Below are 19,117 nucleotides of genomic sequence, written 5' to 3'. Positions count from 1 at the left end.
GTATTTTATCAACAGAGGCAGTGTTAAAATTTGACAGCCTTGACATGCTGATTTCTATGTACACTCATTTCAGTGTGAGGTTACAGGATTAATAATACAGTTTCATGCTACTTGCCATTTTTAACCATGATCATTATGATAAAGGGCATATACTTAATTACAGCCCTGTTTAATTACAGCTGTGTTGAAGCTCATTTGTTTAGTAGAATGCTAATTAAAGTGGTGAGCCTTTGGCATGTCCTTATTTTCCTCCTTTGTGCGAGGTGAATGAACTAGCTGTAATGCACCATGTTTCGCTGCTTTACTCAAATAATTAAAACCGCAAGTAGCATTCTTCTGGATGAGTCCCAGAAGTTAAACAAAACTTTCAGTTTACCACTGGATTCCTCTGTCACATTGTCAGGCTCACCGAGTGCAGTTAAAGTTTAATATTTAATGCCATTTTTTCCGACACAGGATGTGGTAGATTTTCAAATTAGTGTATTGTGTATGTATCTAACTTCTGAAAACTTGCAGTGGCGCAGTGGTAGAATTGCTGGCCTACAGCGCCAGAGACCCGGGTTCGATCCTGACCTCAGGTTTTGTCTGTGTGGAGATTGCACCTTCTCCCTGTGACCGTGTGGGTCTTCTCCGGGTCCTCTGGTTTCCTCCCACATTCCAAAGGTGTACAGGTTTGTAGGTTAATTGGCTTCTGTAAATTATCCCTGGTGTACAGAATAGAACTCGTGTACAATTGACCGCTGGTCGGCGCGGACTCCGTGGGCCAAATGGCCAGCTTCCACACTGTATCTCAAAACTAAAGTAAACTAATGATAATTTGATTACTTTCCCTTCATTTGTCTATCGTATCGTCAACGTAACTACTTTAAATTGGTTGAATCAGAATATATTCTAGCAGTACATTTTTGTTTAGTTTGGTAATAAATTCAAATCGCATTCGGTGTTTCAGTCAACTTTACATTAAACTTTAAAGATATAGCGTGGAAGCAGGCCCTTCGGCCCACCTTATTCGTGTCGACCAGCGATCACCCCGTAAACTAACAATATCCTGCACATTAGGGATAATTCAAAATTTAACCGCAGTCAGAAAGATATTCAAAGATCACTTTTTTTGTAAAGCGCATAAAGATTGCAGTCACAAATCTGATGTTAATGTTTTTAAAATGATGTTAATCTTCTCACAATTTCTCAGTCAAAATTAGGCCCCCCACCAGAGGGAATAAATTAGTTGATTAAACTTTGTCCTGTGTTGCCAAACTCTGTGTGTAAGGCCATTCCTCAAGAAGCTCCAAATTCAGTAGAATACAAGCCATGTTTTTGCAACCAGTTCTCATAATTTAACCCCATTTGTCTTTCTGGCAAATCTGTCCAGTACCATTTAGAGTAGGCTCTGCGACTGAAGTAGTCATTTTCTGCCGAGTTAAATACAACCATTGCATTCCAGACACTGGTTACCCCATTTCCTTCTCCACTCTTATTTGAATTAATGCAATTAGGAAATTTGAATGAGAATTATATTTTCAACACTTTATTTTGGACAAGCACGTTCGTTCATCTTGTCTTTGGGCCTGGCCTGGCTAAATCAAACTATTCATAAATAATTTCAGTGGGATTTTCCTCTGAATTTAATCCCATGCGTCAGGTTAGCTAACGGTGATGGCAACAAACAAAATGATTGTGAATTCAGCCTTAAGAAACCATGCAATGTAAAATACAACTATACTAATAGTTTCTAATTGTTTCGTGCACTAATAATGGTAGGTTACATTGCAAGGTTGACTTAAATAAAAGTGGTCACACTGGTGCATGTTTTTTTTTTTTTTTTTTTACTTTATTTTTTATTATTTTTTTTTTTACATACATACAAACACAAACTAAACAAACATAGGAGATGCATATTGAATGTAAATACCCTTACTTTAAGTTCCCAAAAACGGAAGAGACTCGAGTCCCGGCATTGCCTGTATTAATAATGACCATCTTTTATCAAACATGTCTGTTGTCAACTGTAACCTTGCTGTGATTTTTTCCATTATATACACATTTTTTACCCTATCTCTCCATTGCATTATGCTTGGAGGCTGTGGTTTCAACCACGAAGTTGTTATCGTCTTCTTTGCTATCAGCAGCAGGATTGTCAGTAAATGTTTCGAACTCTTATCTGTCATACTGTCAGGAATTATACCCAAAATGTAAAGTGCTGGTTCCAGAGGGAAGTTAATGCCCATAATCTGTTTAATTTCCTTTTGAATATTCTTCCAGAAATCCTGTATTTTTGGGCAATCCCAGAATATATGAGTGGAGTCCCCAACTTCTCCACACTCCCTCCAACATAAATCAGTTGTATTACTATATTTCGATGTAATGAATGGAGTATAAAAGTAACGCATTTTAACTTTCCAGTCAAATTCCCTCCATGTTGGGCTCTTAGTTAGTTTATGTCCCTCTTTAAATGATTCCTCCCACCCTTCTTCTGATATTATGATATTCGCTTCCAGTTCCCATTTTTCTTTGATATGTAAGTTGTTCTCTTTGGATTCATGTTGTAGTGCTTCATAAATTTTTGATATAATCCCTTTTTTTGACTTGTCTTCCGAGAACCCCCACAACACTTCCTCTAATTTAGATGGAGTCTTGCAGATGTTCTCCCATTCCTGATGTTTCTGTAGGTAATCTCTTAGCTGTAAGAATTTGTAAAAGTCATGAGCAGGTAAATTAAATTCTTTTTGAAGTTGTGTGAATATTTTCATTGTTTGTCCCTGAAACATTTGATCTATGTATATTAGCCCTTTGTCAGCCCATCTGTCAAATCCTGAGTCCATGGTAGATGGTACAAAGTCTGGGTTTTTTGCTATTCTAGTAGCCCTGCTTACCGAATTTGACAGCTTCAGCTTCTTTCTTACTGCTGACCAGATTTTCATTGTTACCCTAATCCACTCGTTGCCCATCCTGAGCCTCTTCAGGGCCTTCTCGTTTAAAAATGGGAGTGATTCTAAAGGCAAATTTTTACAAGCGTTTTGCTCCATCTCCACCCACATTGAATCTTTCTCTTTAGTGGTCCACATGATTAAGGCTCTGAGTTGCGTTGCCCAATAATAATTTCTTAAATTAGGCAAGTTCAACCCTCCCTTTTCTTTTTTGCTAAGAAGCGTCTTGTATTTAATTCTTGCTTTTTTACTTTGCCATAAGAATTTCGATATAATTTTATCCAGTTTTTTTAGAAAAGCTCCCGAGATCATAATAGGCAACGATTGGAACAAAAACAACAGTCTTGGCAATATATTCATTCTGACTGTTTCTACTCTTCCCACCAGAGTCAACGGTAAAATCTCCCATCCAGCCAAATCATCCTTTATCTCAGATATCAGTTTCCCATAATTAGCTTCAAATAGCTGTGCTGTATTCGAAGTGATAATTATACCAAGGTATCTAAACCCTTTTTTGGTCCATTTAAAATGGACTTTTTCTTTAAGTTCCACTGGACAATCTCCTGAGAGCATCATTGCTATTGATTTGGCTTCATTTGTCAAATATCCTGATATTTCACCATATTCTTTTAGGTTATCTAGTAGAGCTGGTATAGACGTGGAGGGCTCCACTATGTATGTTAATAAATCGTCCGCAAATAATGACGTCTTGTGTTCTATGCCCCCTTCATCTTTTATTCCTTTAATGTTTTTATTTTGTCTTATTGACTCTGCTAACGGTTCAATACTTGCAGCAAACAGTAGCGGGCTCAGGCAATCTCCTTGCCTGACTCCACTTTTGAGGTAGAAGAAGTCTGAGCAGCAGCCATTAATTCTGGTAATGGTAGGTTACATTGCAAGGTTGACTTAAATAAAAGTGGTCACACTGGTGCATGTTTTAATGCTTATGTTGCGAGGTTGCAGGAATACATCGGTGAGTAATTGTGCAGTCAAGATACCAATATTAGGCACTCAAGCAAATAAATTAACTACAAATTCTTTTTTTGATATTGAAAACTTTTTAAAAATTCATATTGATGAGTTGAGTGCAGGTGAAAGAATAAGGGGGGAAAAGGATTTGAAACTGTAAGTGTATCTTTTGGCAGTGTAATTCCTCCCAAACAAATGCTCCATTGAAGAGACACACTTGCTTGTTTGAACATGCATGCTTGCACATTTGTGCAGGGTCTCCTGTCTGTAAGCCTGATGTCAAAATTCCGTTGTTTCGGATAGCCGCAGAAATTAAAATGTGAAATTCTTGGACATTTTAATCACTCGTGCCATAAATAACTTTGTGGGAGAAACTCAATAAACTCATAAATCATCGATGTCGGGTGTCATGCTAACCAACTAAAAGTTTGGCCGTTTCCCAATAACTCTTATTAAATTCTGAGCTAATGAGTGCTTGAGGGACAGGCTTCATGTGCAGGTGGTCTCCTAATACCAGTGTTTGACAATAACATCATTAATTCTTTGAAAGGACTCGCATTACTTAGGCAATGTGACTCATGAAGGCGATTGCCCTTTTAAATGGTCATATCGTTTAACCGTACTAATTTACAATTAAGGCTTTTTAACTGTTGCTTTATTTACTTTATGAAAAGTTTCCTCAGGAAAAGCAATGTGGTCATAACCATCAACACTTGCTTTTAAAGAGGCAAAGAGTTAAAGTATTCATAACTAACCCCAAAAAAAAAGTTGCTTTCCGCTGCTCAATGCCGGTTGACACTTTACAAATCTGAAAGCTAGTTTCATTTACACTGTCGGCAATAGCTTTCACGTTTTCTGAAGACGTGGAACATGTTCTGACAATAGGCTGTGCCTTGATTTGATGTTTCCCCTCAGCTGCATCCAAGAGTAATTAATTAAATAGAACAAGCTTCCTTAATGTTACACGTTTTCTAGCCTGTCAGGCCAGTCTTCCTGTTACCTTTTTAACCGAATGGATATGTGACCACCTTCTGCACAGGAAAAGCTCCATTTTGAGGTGCAGTGGAACCTGCCATCGGTTGTATTTCCAGGGTGAATCTTCTAATAGCTCAATAAATTCAAAGTAGTGATGTTATTGTATGAAATTAGTTCATTCTTGGCTGCATGAGAACAGCCTAACAGACTTTAAAGAATGATCACTTTTGATCTGTCGCGCCGATGTGTGCCTTGTAAATCTTTAATATGGAACCCTAATCAAGCATCATTAAGAATTAACCAACCTTCTCTTTCCTGTTTCAGCAATGGATGGCGTGCCTTTCACGGTTTCAGAGAAATTTGCGAGTGCAATCGAAACTGTAAGTATCTATCGCTGTGACCAAAATACCATTGTTCTTTCAAACCCCAATGGCAAATTAAAAATGCAACTTCTACTCTTTAACTCCATTACATGCTGTTATGCACAACAATTCCACAACATGTTGTGGACAAATGAGAAAATGGTAAACTTCTTCACTTTCGGGAGAAAAAGTGGGGAAAATATAATTGAGTGTGGGGGGGGAAAGAATGTAATTGAGCGATTACAATATCCCAGGAATTTGTTTTCCATTGATTCACAGTGAATCAATAACCAAGACATAAACCATTGAACAGTGCAGCAAAACAGGCCGTTTGGGCCCACAATGTCGGTGTCGAAAATGGTGCCAAGATAAACTAATCTCCTTTTCCTGCATGTGATCCATATCTATTCATTCCCTGCACATCCATGTGCCTATTCAAAAGCCTATTAAATGGCATGGTGGCGCAGTGGTAGAGTTGCTGCCTTACAGCGAATGCAGCGCCGGAGACCCGGGTTCGATCGGGACTATGTGTGCTGCCTGTACAGAGTTTGTATGCTCTCCCCGTGACCCGCACGGGTTTTCTCCGAGATCTTTGGTTTCTGGAGGAATGTTCTGACTGTCTACCCCATCTATGCCTCTCATAATTTCATATACTCCTATCAGGCCTCCCCTCAGCCTCTAACGAAACAACCCAAGTTTGTCTACCCACCGGCAACGAAATATTCTAATTTTTAATTGCATTAAAATTGAACTGCTTTAAAATGCCCTAACCATTTTTTCAAATGTGTTGAGTTGTCCAGCTTGGCTGAATGAATCAACTTTACCATGTAAATTCCTTGGCTTCTCTCCAATGCCTTTATCCGCACTGTTTTCCAAATCTAGTTCTGAGGGGGTGCTAAATCTTAATTAGACAGCAGCTGTACCTCTGCTGAGCTTCAGTGTAATCAATATTGCTTAAGAACCTTCCTTTTCTTCTGCAAAATCAACACCAGTTGATAAGTGATGTTAACTGTGGGGAAGATTTGATCCAAAAAAAAACATTCAGTCGTGGGCGTAAAAAGGGGCAGACTTGGGCTTAAATTATAGACCAGTTTTAATTAATATTGGATGTATAGAGATGGAAATCACTTTGGAAAAGTGTACAATTTCCAATGGTTTGTTGCACAAAACTTTTATAAATACTGTCTGGAAAGCAATAGTAGGAATTTTATCTGAGCTCGATATTGTCCACCCACTGGTATTTCATTGTACAAAGTTATGACTATTTCTTGAACATAAACCTTTCCTACACTGTGCTGCTGAAAATGACAGGATTGAAAATTATGAGCACAGTGCGATGAAGCATGGTGTAACCAGACATTTGTATTTGTGTCTTTTGTGGTTTTGGAATATTCAGATTTTTGAACCACAAAATCATTTGTTCATAGTAACACTTATGAGGGAGTTTCTATTCAGCAGTGAAACATCTTACCATCTAAGGGAACCTCTTTCCTTTGAAAATATTTGATAAGGTAGCCTGATGCCATTTTATTTCCCTTGATCTTTTAGAAAGTGCATAAAATTTAAGTCAAAGGCACACAATCTGGAGCCTTAAAGCACATCTCTCCACAGTTCAGATATAAATTTAGTATATTCAGAAAATCTGCTTAGGATTATTTTTGTATTATATTAATATGAAATGAAGAAAAGAATTACTAAAGTTACTGTTTTCATCATTAGACACTTTTGCATTAATTACATAAATCTGTATCTTTAAGACACATTTCTTCACAATTCATTTATAAATGTAGAATATTCAGAAAAATGAACATTTAAAAAAAATATTACATTAATATGAAATAGAAAAAGAATATAAATTACTAAAGTTGTTACAACTTGTTTTCATTATCAAATAACTTTGCATTAAATACGTAAAGAGTGGAATTGTAAAATAGATTAAAAAAAACAACTGAAATGGCATTGTCAAAGTGCAAGGTATCCCAAAATGCTGGAGTAACTCAGCAGGTCAGGCAGCATCGAGGAGAGATGGAATGGGTAACGTTTCGGGTCGAGACCCTTCTTCAGACTGTCAAAGAGCAAGGAGGATTCCTTGGCCATTTGATCTACCATAGAGTCCCCTGCACAAATGTCACTTATTCTCCAGACAATATTTATTCACGTGTTAAACAGGAAATTCTGAAATCCTTCTATTCAGGAATTCATTTAGTGCCATCCCAAAAAAAACCAAAGTATCCTTGTGTAGGAAAGAACTGCAGATGCTGGTTTAAATCGGAGATAGACTCAAAATGCTGGAGTAACTCAGCGGGACAGGCAGCATTCCTGGAGAGAAGGAATGGGTGACGTTTCGGGTCGAGACCCTTCTTCCGACTGATGTCAGGGGAGTGTGCGGTACAGAGATGAAATGTAGTCGGAGTCAGTAACACTGGTAGGAGAACTGGGAAGTGGGAGGGGATGGAGAGAGAGGGAAAGCAAGGGCTACTTGAAGTTAGAGAAGTCAATGTTCATACCGCTGGGGTGTAAGCTACCCAAGCAAAATATGAGGTGCTGTTCCTCCAATTTGCGTTGGGCCTCACCCTGACAATGGAGGAGGCCCAGGACAGAAAGGTCAGATTGGGAATGGGAGGGGGAGTTAAAGGTAGGTGATCAGGTAGGTTAAGGCGGACTGAGCGGAGGTGTTCAGCGAAACGATCGCTGAGCTTGTGCATGGTCAAGCCGATATACAGAAGTCCACACCTGGAATGGAGGGTACAGTAGATGAGGTCGGAGGAGGTGCAAGTGAACCTCTGCCTCACCTGAAAAGACTGTTGGGGTCCTTGGACGGAGTCGAGGGGGGAGGTATATGGACAGGCGTTGCATCTCCTGTGGTTGCATATGAAATACTTGGGGAGGGGGTGGTTTGGGTGGGAAGGGACGAGTTGACCAGGGAGTTGCGGAGGGAACGGTCTCTGTGGAAAGCAGAAAGGGGTGGAGATGGGAAGATGTGGCCAGTAGTAGGATCCCATTGGAGGTGGCGAAAATGTCAGAGGATTATGTGTTGTATGCGACGGTTGATGGGGTGGAAGGTCAGGACATGGGGGACTCTGTCCTCCAGCTTGTCATCTTAAACGGGGAAGAAATATGAGGCAAATGATAACGTACATCACAAAAATAATTTTTGTATTCCTTGCACTGTCAAATCTGTTAATGGATGGGAAGCATTATCTGCTACCTATCCTAGAGTGGGGGGAAAATAGGTCATAGAAACTGCCTTATGCTTTGAATATTTCGATCCTATGTAGTCAGTACAATGAGAGCATCTTAGTTAGTCTTTGAGCATTATAGGAAAGCATAGACCTCTGATATTGATTTCAATAAAATGTAACATCACTAGCTGGAAAGAAAAGAAACGTTTTTAATTAAGAATTACTTTGTGTATTAATAATTCCTGTAATATAGTAATTACTGTAATTCCATCTCCACATTCTTATACCATTTAAAAATTAATTGTCCGATGCTATGGGGTGTTTGATGTTACCTGAATCTCTCAGATGGGTTAGATGAGCAAACTTTTGTAATGAAATAGAAAATGTGTTTGGAATGAATTTCTCTTGGAGAAAATGTATTACCATTAAAAGATAATGCTTTAACTTTGGTGGAGGAGTGGGAGTGTGGTTCATTGTAACTGAAATGATTTTTCTTTTTATTAAATGTCTGCATAATTTAAACAGTGCAGCTGCCAATAAGAAGCGAAAATGTCATAGCAACCTAGGATATTACATTGCCAAATAAACTGGTGAAGCTCCAAGCTAAGCCTTGCATTATTGAGGCCCTTTACATTCCTTGCAGAGCGTCCCAAGGTGTTTTACAACCAGTGACGTGCTTTTGAAGTGTTGTCACCATTTATGAAGCGCGGCGACCAATTTTCACACACCAAACTCAGACAAACAGCAACTTTATAATCACCAGATTGCCTGTATGGATTTTAGATTTAGATTTAGAGATGCAGCGCAGAAACAGGCCCTTCGGCCCACCGGGTCCGCGCCGCCCAACGATCCCCGCACACTAACACTACCCACTAGGGACAATTTTTACATTTGCCCAGACAATTAACCTACAAACCTGCACGTCTTTGGATGATTCCGAATGAGGGGACAATATTTACAAGGATACCGAGGATGATTTCAGTTTTAGTTTTCAGTTTTAGTTTTAGAGATACAGGGCGGAAACAGGCCCACCGCGACCGCGCCGACCAGCGATCCCCACACACTACCACTATCCTACACACACTAGGGACAATTTACAATTATACCAAGCCAATTAGCCTACAAACCTGTACATCTTTGGAGTGTGAGAGAAAACCGGAGATCCCGGAGAAAACCCACGCCGGTCATGGGGAGACCATATAAACTCCGTACAGACGGCACCCGTAGTCAGGATCAAACCTGGGTCTCTGGCACAGTAAGGCAGCAACTCTGCCGTCATGCCGCCCTTTGAAGCAGAGTCATCAGATTGCTAACATTCTCCTGGAAGGAACTGTTGAAGCTTCAGGTTAAAGTTTCATCCACAATACGCTGCCTCTGACAGTCAAGGACTCCTTCAGTACTGTCAGCCAAAGGACAGGCACAGTGAATGTAATTACTTTGCCAAATACCAAAGTTGAACCTTCCAAACTGCTTTAGCAATCTATTAAAGCGCATGAGTGAAGCCACATTTTGTTCCTCCTCTGGGATTGCCCTGATGTGTTTCTCCAAAGGTCTAATCATGGCCTTTTTCACGGTCGTTTATGTGACAGAATGCCTCGCTGTAGGGTGTGTTTCCATATCTTTAATGCCAACACCTCTCTTCCCCACACCCTTCAAGGCCACAAACACCGCCGAGTGAGTACTTATGTGACACAAAGTGGAGGATGAGGCAGAAATCCCCCTTAATTAAATGTCATATCGTCATACAGCAGGGAAACAGGCCCTTCGGCTCAATTCATCCATGATGCCCAAGATGTCTATCCAAGCTAGGTCAGACTATTGTTTCCATTTCCCTTGTTAATGATTCCATTGTCCCGTCCCTCATTCCCAATTCATGCTGACTCAGGTGATGGGCATTCATGATATCAATTCTTTTCTGTGTCCCACCTATCAAGATAATCTATTCAGTGCTGAGACATTGCCTGCCATGTTACTACATTTCTACATGTGCCTGCCAAACCTCTGATCCGTACATTTGCTATCTGTAGCACAGGTTTCCATCGCTGTATGACTACGGCTCTCATCGTAAACCTATGTCCTCTGGTTCTTGATTTCCCCCAGCCTGGGTAAAAGATTGTGCATTCACCCTATCTGTTCCCGCAACTGTACACCCCCAAAAGCATACCTCTGCCTCCTGTGCTCAAAGAAATAAAGACCCACCCTGCCCCACCTCTCCCTATAGCTCAGGCCCTTGTGTCCTGGCAACATCCTCGCAGTGGTTTGATGGGATTGGGTTGCATGTGACATGATTGTGTTGAGTTGAGTTGGGATGAGATTCATCATGGCCAGGTCATGGAATGGTTGTGTTTTAAGATATCTAATTTAGGTGCTAAGTAAATAGAAATATAGAATTTGATGTTAATTGACTTAAAGGAAACAAATGTTACAAAGGAAATGGGGTCGAGATGAATGAAGAACCATGAAGTTTACTTTAGCTTAGAGATACAGCGTGGAAATAGGCCCTTCGGCTCACGGAGTCCATGCCAACCATCGGCATGTACGATTACCCGTACACTAGTTCTATGTTATCCCACTTTTGCATCCTACACACCAAGGGCAATTTACAGGGGCCAATTAAGCTACAAACCTGTATGTCTTTGGAATGTGGCGGGAAACCCGGAGAAACCCCACACGGTCACAGGGGAGGACATGCAAACACCTAACAGACAGCACCCATAACCTGGATCGAGCCTGGCTCTCTGGCGCTGTGAGGCAGCATCTCTGCTGCTGCGCCACTGTTACTGAATGTCATTCCACGCATGAAGGGCTGAATGGCCTACTGCTGTGGTTCTATTTCTTCCATGCTTTGATTAACTTACCACAGTCGAGTTGATGAAACCTTTGTTCTAATGAATTTGCACTGTAAAATTTTAGATTAGCGTTTGAGGGTGAGTAAATAGATTTTTGAAAACAAAAGTACTGTTGGCAGTTTATTGTCATAAAAGCATCTGAAAAAGATATGCAACCATGCGTAAAACGATTAGTTGTAATCATAGGTTTTAGTCTGTCAAATAACCCTTGTTTAGTATTGGTGGTTTAGCAGAATTAATGTTAGCTATAATTTTGTGCTCCCAGATTTTGTCTTGGATTCAGTTCTATTAAAACCTCAATTTTGAATTTTTCAATTTGATTTCAGGTGCAGCCAGATGAATTAATGGGCATAACAATCAAATCGTTGGCTGAAATAGAAAGGGAAGTAAGTATCTTCTTTTAAATCCTCCGCAAAAAAAAAGAAAATATTATTATGGGGCGTTCTTCATGGGAACCTAAGCATTGCTACAATATAATTCAGCATTTGGGGCGGCATGGTGGCGCAGTGGAGGAATCACTGCCTAACAGCGCCAGAGACCAGTGTTCGATCCTGACTACGGGTCCTGTCTGTACGGAGTTTGTACGTTCTCCCCGTGACCGCGTGGGTTTTCGCCGGGTGCTCCTGTTTCCTCCCACACTCCAAAGACGTACAAGTTTGTTGGTTAATTGGCTTCGATAAAAATTGTAAATTGTCACTAGGGTTGAGGATAGTGCTAGTGTGGAGGTGATCACTGGTCAGCTGTGGGCTCTGTGGGCTGAAGGGCCTGTTTCCACCCTGTATTTCTAAACTAAACATTCAAATGCAAAAACAAATCATTATTTTCTAGTTGCAAAGCAAATATTTTGAAATAAATGAATGAATCAGACTATATTATGTGTTGATAGATATTGGAACATTTGTTTCAAAAATTGACATGCTATCAACCAGCACAAAGCAAGTGCCATATTAATGATTTGGACGAGGGAATTGAATGCAACATCTCTAAATGCGGATGACACGAAGCTGGGTGGCAGTGTTAGCTGCGAGGAGGATGCTAGGAGGCTGCAGAGTGACTTGGATAGATTAGGAGAGTGGGCAAATGCATGGCAGATGCAATATAATGTGGATAAATGTGAGGTTATTCACTTTGGCGGCAAGAACAGGAAAGCAGAGTATTACCTGAATGGTGGCCAATTAGGAAAAGGGGAGATGCAACGTGACCTGGGTGTCATGGTGCACCAGCCATTGAAAGTAGGCATGCAGGTGCAGCAGGCAGTGAAGAAAGCGAATGGTATGTTAGCATTCATAGCAAGAGGATTTGAGTATAGGAGCAGGGAGGTTCTGCTGCAGTTGTACAGGGCCTTGGTGAGACCGCACCTGGAGTATTGTGTACAGTTTTGGTCTCCTAATCTGAGGAAAGACATTCTAGCCTTAGAGGGAGTACAGAGAAGGTTCACAAGATTGATCCCTGGGATGGCAGGACTTTCATATGAAGAAAGAATGGATAGACTAGGCTAGACTAGGCTGGAATTTAGAAGACTGAGGGGGAATCTTATTGAAACATATAAAATTCTTAAGGGGTTGGAGAGGCTAGATGCGGAAGATTGTTCCCGATGTTGGGGAAGTCCAGAACCAGGGGTCATAGCTTAAGGATAAGGGGGAAGTCTTTTAGGACCGAGATGAGAAAACATTTCTTCACACAGAGAGTGGTGAGTCTGTGGAATTCTCTGCCACAGAAGGTAGTTGAGGCCAGTTCATTGGCTATATTTAAGAGGGAGTTAGATGTGGCCCTTGTGGCTAAAGGGATCAGGGGGTATGGAGAGAAGGCAGGTACAGGTTACTGAGCTGGATGATCAGCCATGATCATATTGAATGGCGGTGCAGGCTCGAAGGGCTGAATGGCCTACTCCTGCACCTATTTTCTATGTTTCTATGTTTCTAAGTATCCTTGCACCAAAGTCGCCGCCTTCCCCCCCCCCCCCCCCCATTTGTCTGTTATACTCGTGGCAGTTTGCATGTTGCCTTGTTTGAACTTTATCTCCATTGGTAAGATTAGTTTTATGGAATAATCTCTATCCCAGAACCGCTCAAATCTAACAACACTTCAAAATGAAGTTCAGCTATTGAAAATGTATACGTTTGCAGATTGTTAATACGGAGATTGAGCGTTCTAGATCTTGCACACTGATTAAAGTGCACCCTTCTCGTTGGGATTGCTTCCTGATGCCGCATCGTAAGTCTGCTGCAAACTCTGTTAAAGACTTAACTGTAACTCCTTGTTCATTTGAAAGAGTATCTCAGTGACCAAACTGACTAGTTTGGTTTAGTTTAGCTTAGCCTACATATTTAGTAGGCTAAACTAAACTTGTACAAACATGTAGTCTAAACATTTAGTTTAGACTGCAGCTCAAGCTTGTAGTCTGACCCTGAATGTTAGGTTTTCTAATAAGTATATCTGGAATTCCCAAGACCAGAAAAGTACCAGGCTTGCCAAGGTCTGGAAGACACTTGGCAAAGGTGTTATGTTTTGGGGCAAATGTGTTTAGATTGTTTACATGTGATAGATTTATGAGCGTCGGGCTTTGGTCTGTTCTTCATAAGCAAAACGGCGTGGAAACAGGCCCTTTGGCCCACCGAGTCCGCGCCAACCACTGATCAACTCGTACACTAACACTATCCAACACACTAGGGACAATTCACAATTTTTACCGAAGCCAATTAACCTACAAACCTGCACGTCTTTGGAGTGTGAGAGGAAACTGGAGCATCTGGGGAAAACCCACGTAGTCACAGGGGGAACGTATAAAACTCTGTGCAGACAGCACCCGTAGTCGGGATTGAACCCAGGTCTCTGGCGCTGTAAGGCAGCAACTCTACCGCTGTGCCACTGTGTCGCCTTATAACCCTGTGTGCACTCAATCCCAGAGTTCAGACGTTGGCAACTTAGGCATTAACATTGTTTACTCATGTTCTGATCAAATTATTTCGTTTAGTTTAGTTTTGAGAAACAGCGCGAGAAACAGGCTCCTCACCCCACCGAGTCCACACTGACCAGCGATCCCCGCACACTAAAACTCTCACATACGAGGGACAATTTACAAATTTACTAAGCCAATTAACCTGTACTTCTTTGGAGTGTGGGAGAAAGCCAGAGCACCCGGGGAAAGCCCGCGCAGTCACAGGGCAAACGTACAAACTCCGTACAGTTAGTCGGGATGGAACCTGGGTCTCTGGCGCTGTAAGTCAGGAACTACCGCTGCGCCACTGCTCCGCCTACTTAATTTGCACCCTGGCAATGAAACGCGTACAGATGCACCAACAGGGTCTCCACTTGCGCGAGGGTTACGTCCCACAGGCCTTCGCGTAAGTCAGATGTTACATAAGTTGGAAATGGAAGTGCTACGGCACATTTACTATTCGACGTGGAGACCCTGTTGGCGCATCCGCGAGAGCAGCTGACTGACGTGCGGAAACGGCCACCTGCCACGGCAGTAGCGCACTGCTGACGAGGCGCGCAACTCAGAAATAAGGAAGCGGGCCGAAAGTGTTGCTTACGTATGCGTGAATTAACGTAAGTCACCTCTTCCATAAATCAGGGAATGCCTGTACAGATTACAGTATAGTACCAGCACCATCCATGCATTATTCAAGGACATTGGCATTCACTCTTAGACATTTCATGACTATTCAATCTTTTACCTGAATGCAATGTTGCACCAAACAGCTGCTGAAGTTTCTTACAAAGGCATGGAGGTTTAGACTCCGCTCAGTCTCCAGGGTAAATGCCTTCCTTGCCTGACCGAACGGCCGAACTAGAACCGAGATGAGGAAAAACCTTTTCACCCAGAGAGTTGTAAATCTGTGGAATTCTCTGCCTCAGAAGGCCGTGGAGACCAATTCACTGGATGCTTTCAAGAGAGAGTTAGATAGAGCTCTTAATGATAGCGCAGTCAGGGGATATGGGGAGAAGGCAGGAACGGGGTACTGATTGTGGATGATCAGCCATGATCATATTGAATGGCGATGCTGGCTTGAAGGGCCGAATGGCCTCCTCCTGCATCTATTGTCTGACACCCTTTTGTCTCCTTTTTGCCTCCTATCCGTTGGCACCATCTCCACTCACCTGCCGATTATCATCTGTTCTCTAGGAAAATAACTGCAGATGCTGGTACAAATCGAAGGTATCACAAAATGCTGGAGTAACTCAGCAGGTCAGGCAGCATCTCAGGAGAGAAGGAATGGGTGACGTTTCGGGTCGAGACCTTTCTTCAGACTGATGTCGGGGGGGCGGGGCAAAGGAAGGATATAGGTGGAGACAGGAAGATAGAGGGAGATCTGGGAAGGGGAAGGGAAGAGAGGGACAGAGGAACCATCTAAAGTTGGAGAAGTCAATGTTCATACCGCTGGGCTGCAAGCTGCCCAGGCGAAATATGAGGTGCTGTTCCTCCATTTTCCGGTGGGCAAGATGCAACACCTGTCCCTTTACCTCCCCCCTCAACTCCATCCAAGGACCCAAACAGTCTTTCCAGGTGAGACAGAGGTTCACCTGCACCTCCTCCAACCTCATCTGCACCTCATCCAACCGCTCTAGATGTCAACTTCTTTACATCGGCGAAACCAAGCGCAGGCTCGGCGATCGTTTCACTCAACACCTTCGCTCAGTCCGCCTTAACCAACCTGATCTCCCAGTGGCTGAGCATCAATCTGAAGAAGGGTCTCGACCCGAAACGTCACCCATTCCTTCTCTCCTGAGATGCTGTCTGACCTGCTGAGTTACTCCAGCATTTTGTGATACCATCATCTGTTCTCTCACCTATATCGCAATCTATCGCTTGCCAGGCTTTGCTGCACCCCATCCCCTCTTTTCCAGCTTTCTATCTTCTACTCAATTGGTCTCAAACATTGGCTGTCTGGTCCCTGAATGGAAAGACGAAGGGCCGAATGGCCTAATTCTGCTCCTATGTCTTACGAACTCATGAACATAAGTACCAAATGGGCAAGAAGTAAATGTTGAAACCTCTGTAAGATCGCTGTAATGCTTTGAACAGGTGCATGGACAGGATAGGATGAGAGGGATATGGGCCAAACGCGGGCAAATGGGATTAGCTTAGATGGGACATCTTGGCCGGCATGGACCAGTTGGGCTGAAGGGCCTGTTCCTGTGTCGTGTGACTCTATTTACATCTCACTTAGATGGACACAGAATGCTGGAGTAACTCAGCAGGTCAAGCAGCATCTCCGGAGAAAAGGAGTAGGTGACATTTCGGGTCGAGACCCTTCATCAGACTGAGAGTCGGGTCTCAGTCGTTTCACTTCCCGCATTCAAACGAGGATTTAGTGGCGAAGGTGTTTGTATAGCATTTGGAACCAAAAGTATTTAGTTTTGATTCTCAGTCCCACGTGAACAGCACCAAGTGCCAACATGAGTGCTGAGCTGCTGCTAACAATGCTCAGCTCCAACATCTGCTGTTCAGGCACATGAGCCATTAATGGATCAGTTCGGGAACCAGCCAGACCACAAGGTTCAACATTCCACCGCAACGGAACACTTTCACTTCTTGGCACAAGCAAAAAGAGATTTTTTCTTCAAGGGGAGCAGAAAGTATTGCACACTTCAACCTCTTAAGAAAATAAGTTTAAATGCCAGTTGTCAAAGTGCAGTTGATTGACTGCCTTGCTTTTTCACGTGGAATAGTGTGAAATTGCAGCAAAATTGGAAAACTGGTGTTAATTATAGGCAGGGAAGGGCAAAGAGATCAAAAACATTAACAGCAGTCTTTTAATCTAATCTAATGTCTGTTGCATTGAAATCGATACTAGGTTGAAAATAAATACAACAAAATGGTTCCTTGCTGGTTGTTGATCTTGATTTAAAAAATGATTTTGGGTTGGAGAATGCCAATTTCTTCCATTGAACCTGAATTATTGCAGCTTTTAGCTTAGTTTAGAGAGATAGATCGCAGAAACAGGCCCTTCGGCCCACCGGGTCCGCGCTGACCAGCGATCCCTGTACACTAACACTATCCTACACACAACAGGACCAATTTACAATTTTACCAACCCAATTAACCTACAAACCTGTATTTCTTTGGAGTGTGGTAGGAAACAGGAGCACCCGGAGAAAGCCCACGCAGGTCACAAGTAGAATATACAAACTCCGTACACAGAGCTCCCGTGGTCAGGATCGAACCTGGGTCTCTGGCGCTGTGAGGTAGCAACTCTACCGGAGAGTAGTTCCAACTCAATGGTGTGCAGTGCCGTTGTCCCTTAAATACTCATTATCCATATTTGATGGATACAATTCAGTCTCCGTAAACAATCCAGCCTTCAAGATAACTGCATGTACAGGTGCTCCTCAGCTTCGGATGGGGTTCCGTTCCGAGAAACCCATAGGAAACCAAAAGTATCGTAAGTCGAAATGCATTGAAAACACGCGGTCACGTGTGTGGAAGCGAGCGGCGGCTCGCTACGGGTCCCTGCTGTTTGCACCATCGCAAAGGCGAACTATCGCAAGTCGAACCATCGTAACCAGGGGAGCACCTGTATTGAACTTACATTTGCATCCAGTGTGGTGTATGGTATAATATGTAGGGTGGCACGACGGAGTTACCTGCAGACTGCTGTGTCTTAAAGTTACTCTGTGTAATATGCCCTTCTGGGCATTCTTGTGGATCCCTTGGCTCCCTTGGATTCATTGGAAGCGGAATGCCCTCTTCCTCGGTAGACACAAAATGCCGGAGTAACTCAGCGGGTCAGGCAGCATCTCGGGAGAGAAGGAATGAGTGACGTTTCGGGTCGAGACCCTGGAACTCAGCGGGTCAGCCAGCATCTCGGGAGAGAAGGAATGGGTGACGTTTCGGGTCGAGACCCTGGAACTCAGCGGGTCAGTTTAACCTGCAGCGGGTCAGGTTAACCTGCAGTTCCTTCATACACCCTTCCAGGGTCTCGACCCGAAACGTCACCCATTCCTTCTCTCCCGAGATGCGGCCTGACCCGCTGAGTTACTCCAGCATTTTGTATCTACCTTTGATTTAAATCAGCATCTGTAGTTTTTTACCTACACAAGGCCCTCTTGCCCCAGGCCTGTTCCGGAGTTGATATCTGGTCTAGAACCTTGTGTATGAAGGAACTGCAGATGCTGGTTTAAACCGAACATGGACACAAAAGAAGGGTCTCGGCCCGAAACGTCACCTATTCCTTCTCTCCAGAGATGCTGCCTGACCCGCTGAGTTACTCCAGCACTCTGTGACTATCTTTGAGAGGAGCCTCCTTCCAGGTGATTGAGTTTCCGTGCCCCGAATAGATGCAGATCCGGCACAACAATTTGAAGAGAACCGAATGGATTCCCTCGTTGGTGCACTGACATGATGCCAGGTTAAACTGACCTCATCTGCCTGTGCATGATCCATATCCCTCTAATCCTTGCACTTCCATGTTCCTATCTAAAAGCCTCTTAAATGGCACTTATCCTATCTGCCTCCACCACCCCCCTGGTAATGCATTCCAAGGTCCCCTGCACTCCGTAATAACAACTTGCCCCGCACATCTGCTTTAAACTTTGCCCTTCTCACCTTCTCGCTTCTATCAGTGTAGGACTTGCAAAAGGAAAGGCTGACCTGTTTAGGTTTTCTCCGTCCATCCACCGCTTTCTTTCAAACTCCGACCAGTAATTTCTGACACCATTTCCCTCGAGTGCCATCTCTTCACTGCCAGTTTTGTCTCAGCAGCGTTCTTCTCCTGCTCCGTGCTATTTACCCCGTAACAGTTTTTAGTTTTAGTTTAGGGATACAGCATTGGAAACAGACCGAAGATAGACACAAAAAGCTGGAGTAACTCAGCGGGACAGGCAGCATCTCTGGAGAGAAGGAATGG

At 42.9% G+C, this 19,117-nt stretch overlaps 1 protein-coding gene across 2 annotated transcripts in view; it reads left to right on the top strand.

The window, feature by feature from the left end:
- Positions 1–19,117, top strand: part of LOC144608333 (multivesicular body subunit 12B-like) — a 221,417-nt gene that overhangs the window by 170,101 nt on the left and 32,199 nt on the right. For both annotated transcript variants that reach the window (XM_078425994.1, XM_078425993.1), the window contains exons 8-9: positions 5,196–5,251; positions 11,591–11,650. In XM_078425994.1, the coding sequence (XP_078282120.1) occupies positions 5,196–5,251; positions 11,591–11,650 (116 nt within the window). The remainder of the gene's footprint in view (positions 1–5,195; positions 5,252–11,590; positions 11,651–19,117) is intronic.

The sequence above is a fragment of the Rhinoraja longicauda genome, chromosome 31 (assembly GCF_053455715.1).
Source record: "Rhinoraja longicauda isolate Sanriku21f chromosome 31, sRhiLon1.1, whole genome shotgun sequence".
Taxonomy (NCBI): Eukaryota; Metazoa; Chordata; class Chondrichthyes; order Rajiformes; family Arhynchobatidae; genus Rhinoraja; species Rhinoraja longicauda.
Note: the sequence above shows the minus strand (reverse complement) of the source record. Positions and strands in the feature narration are given on the sequence as shown.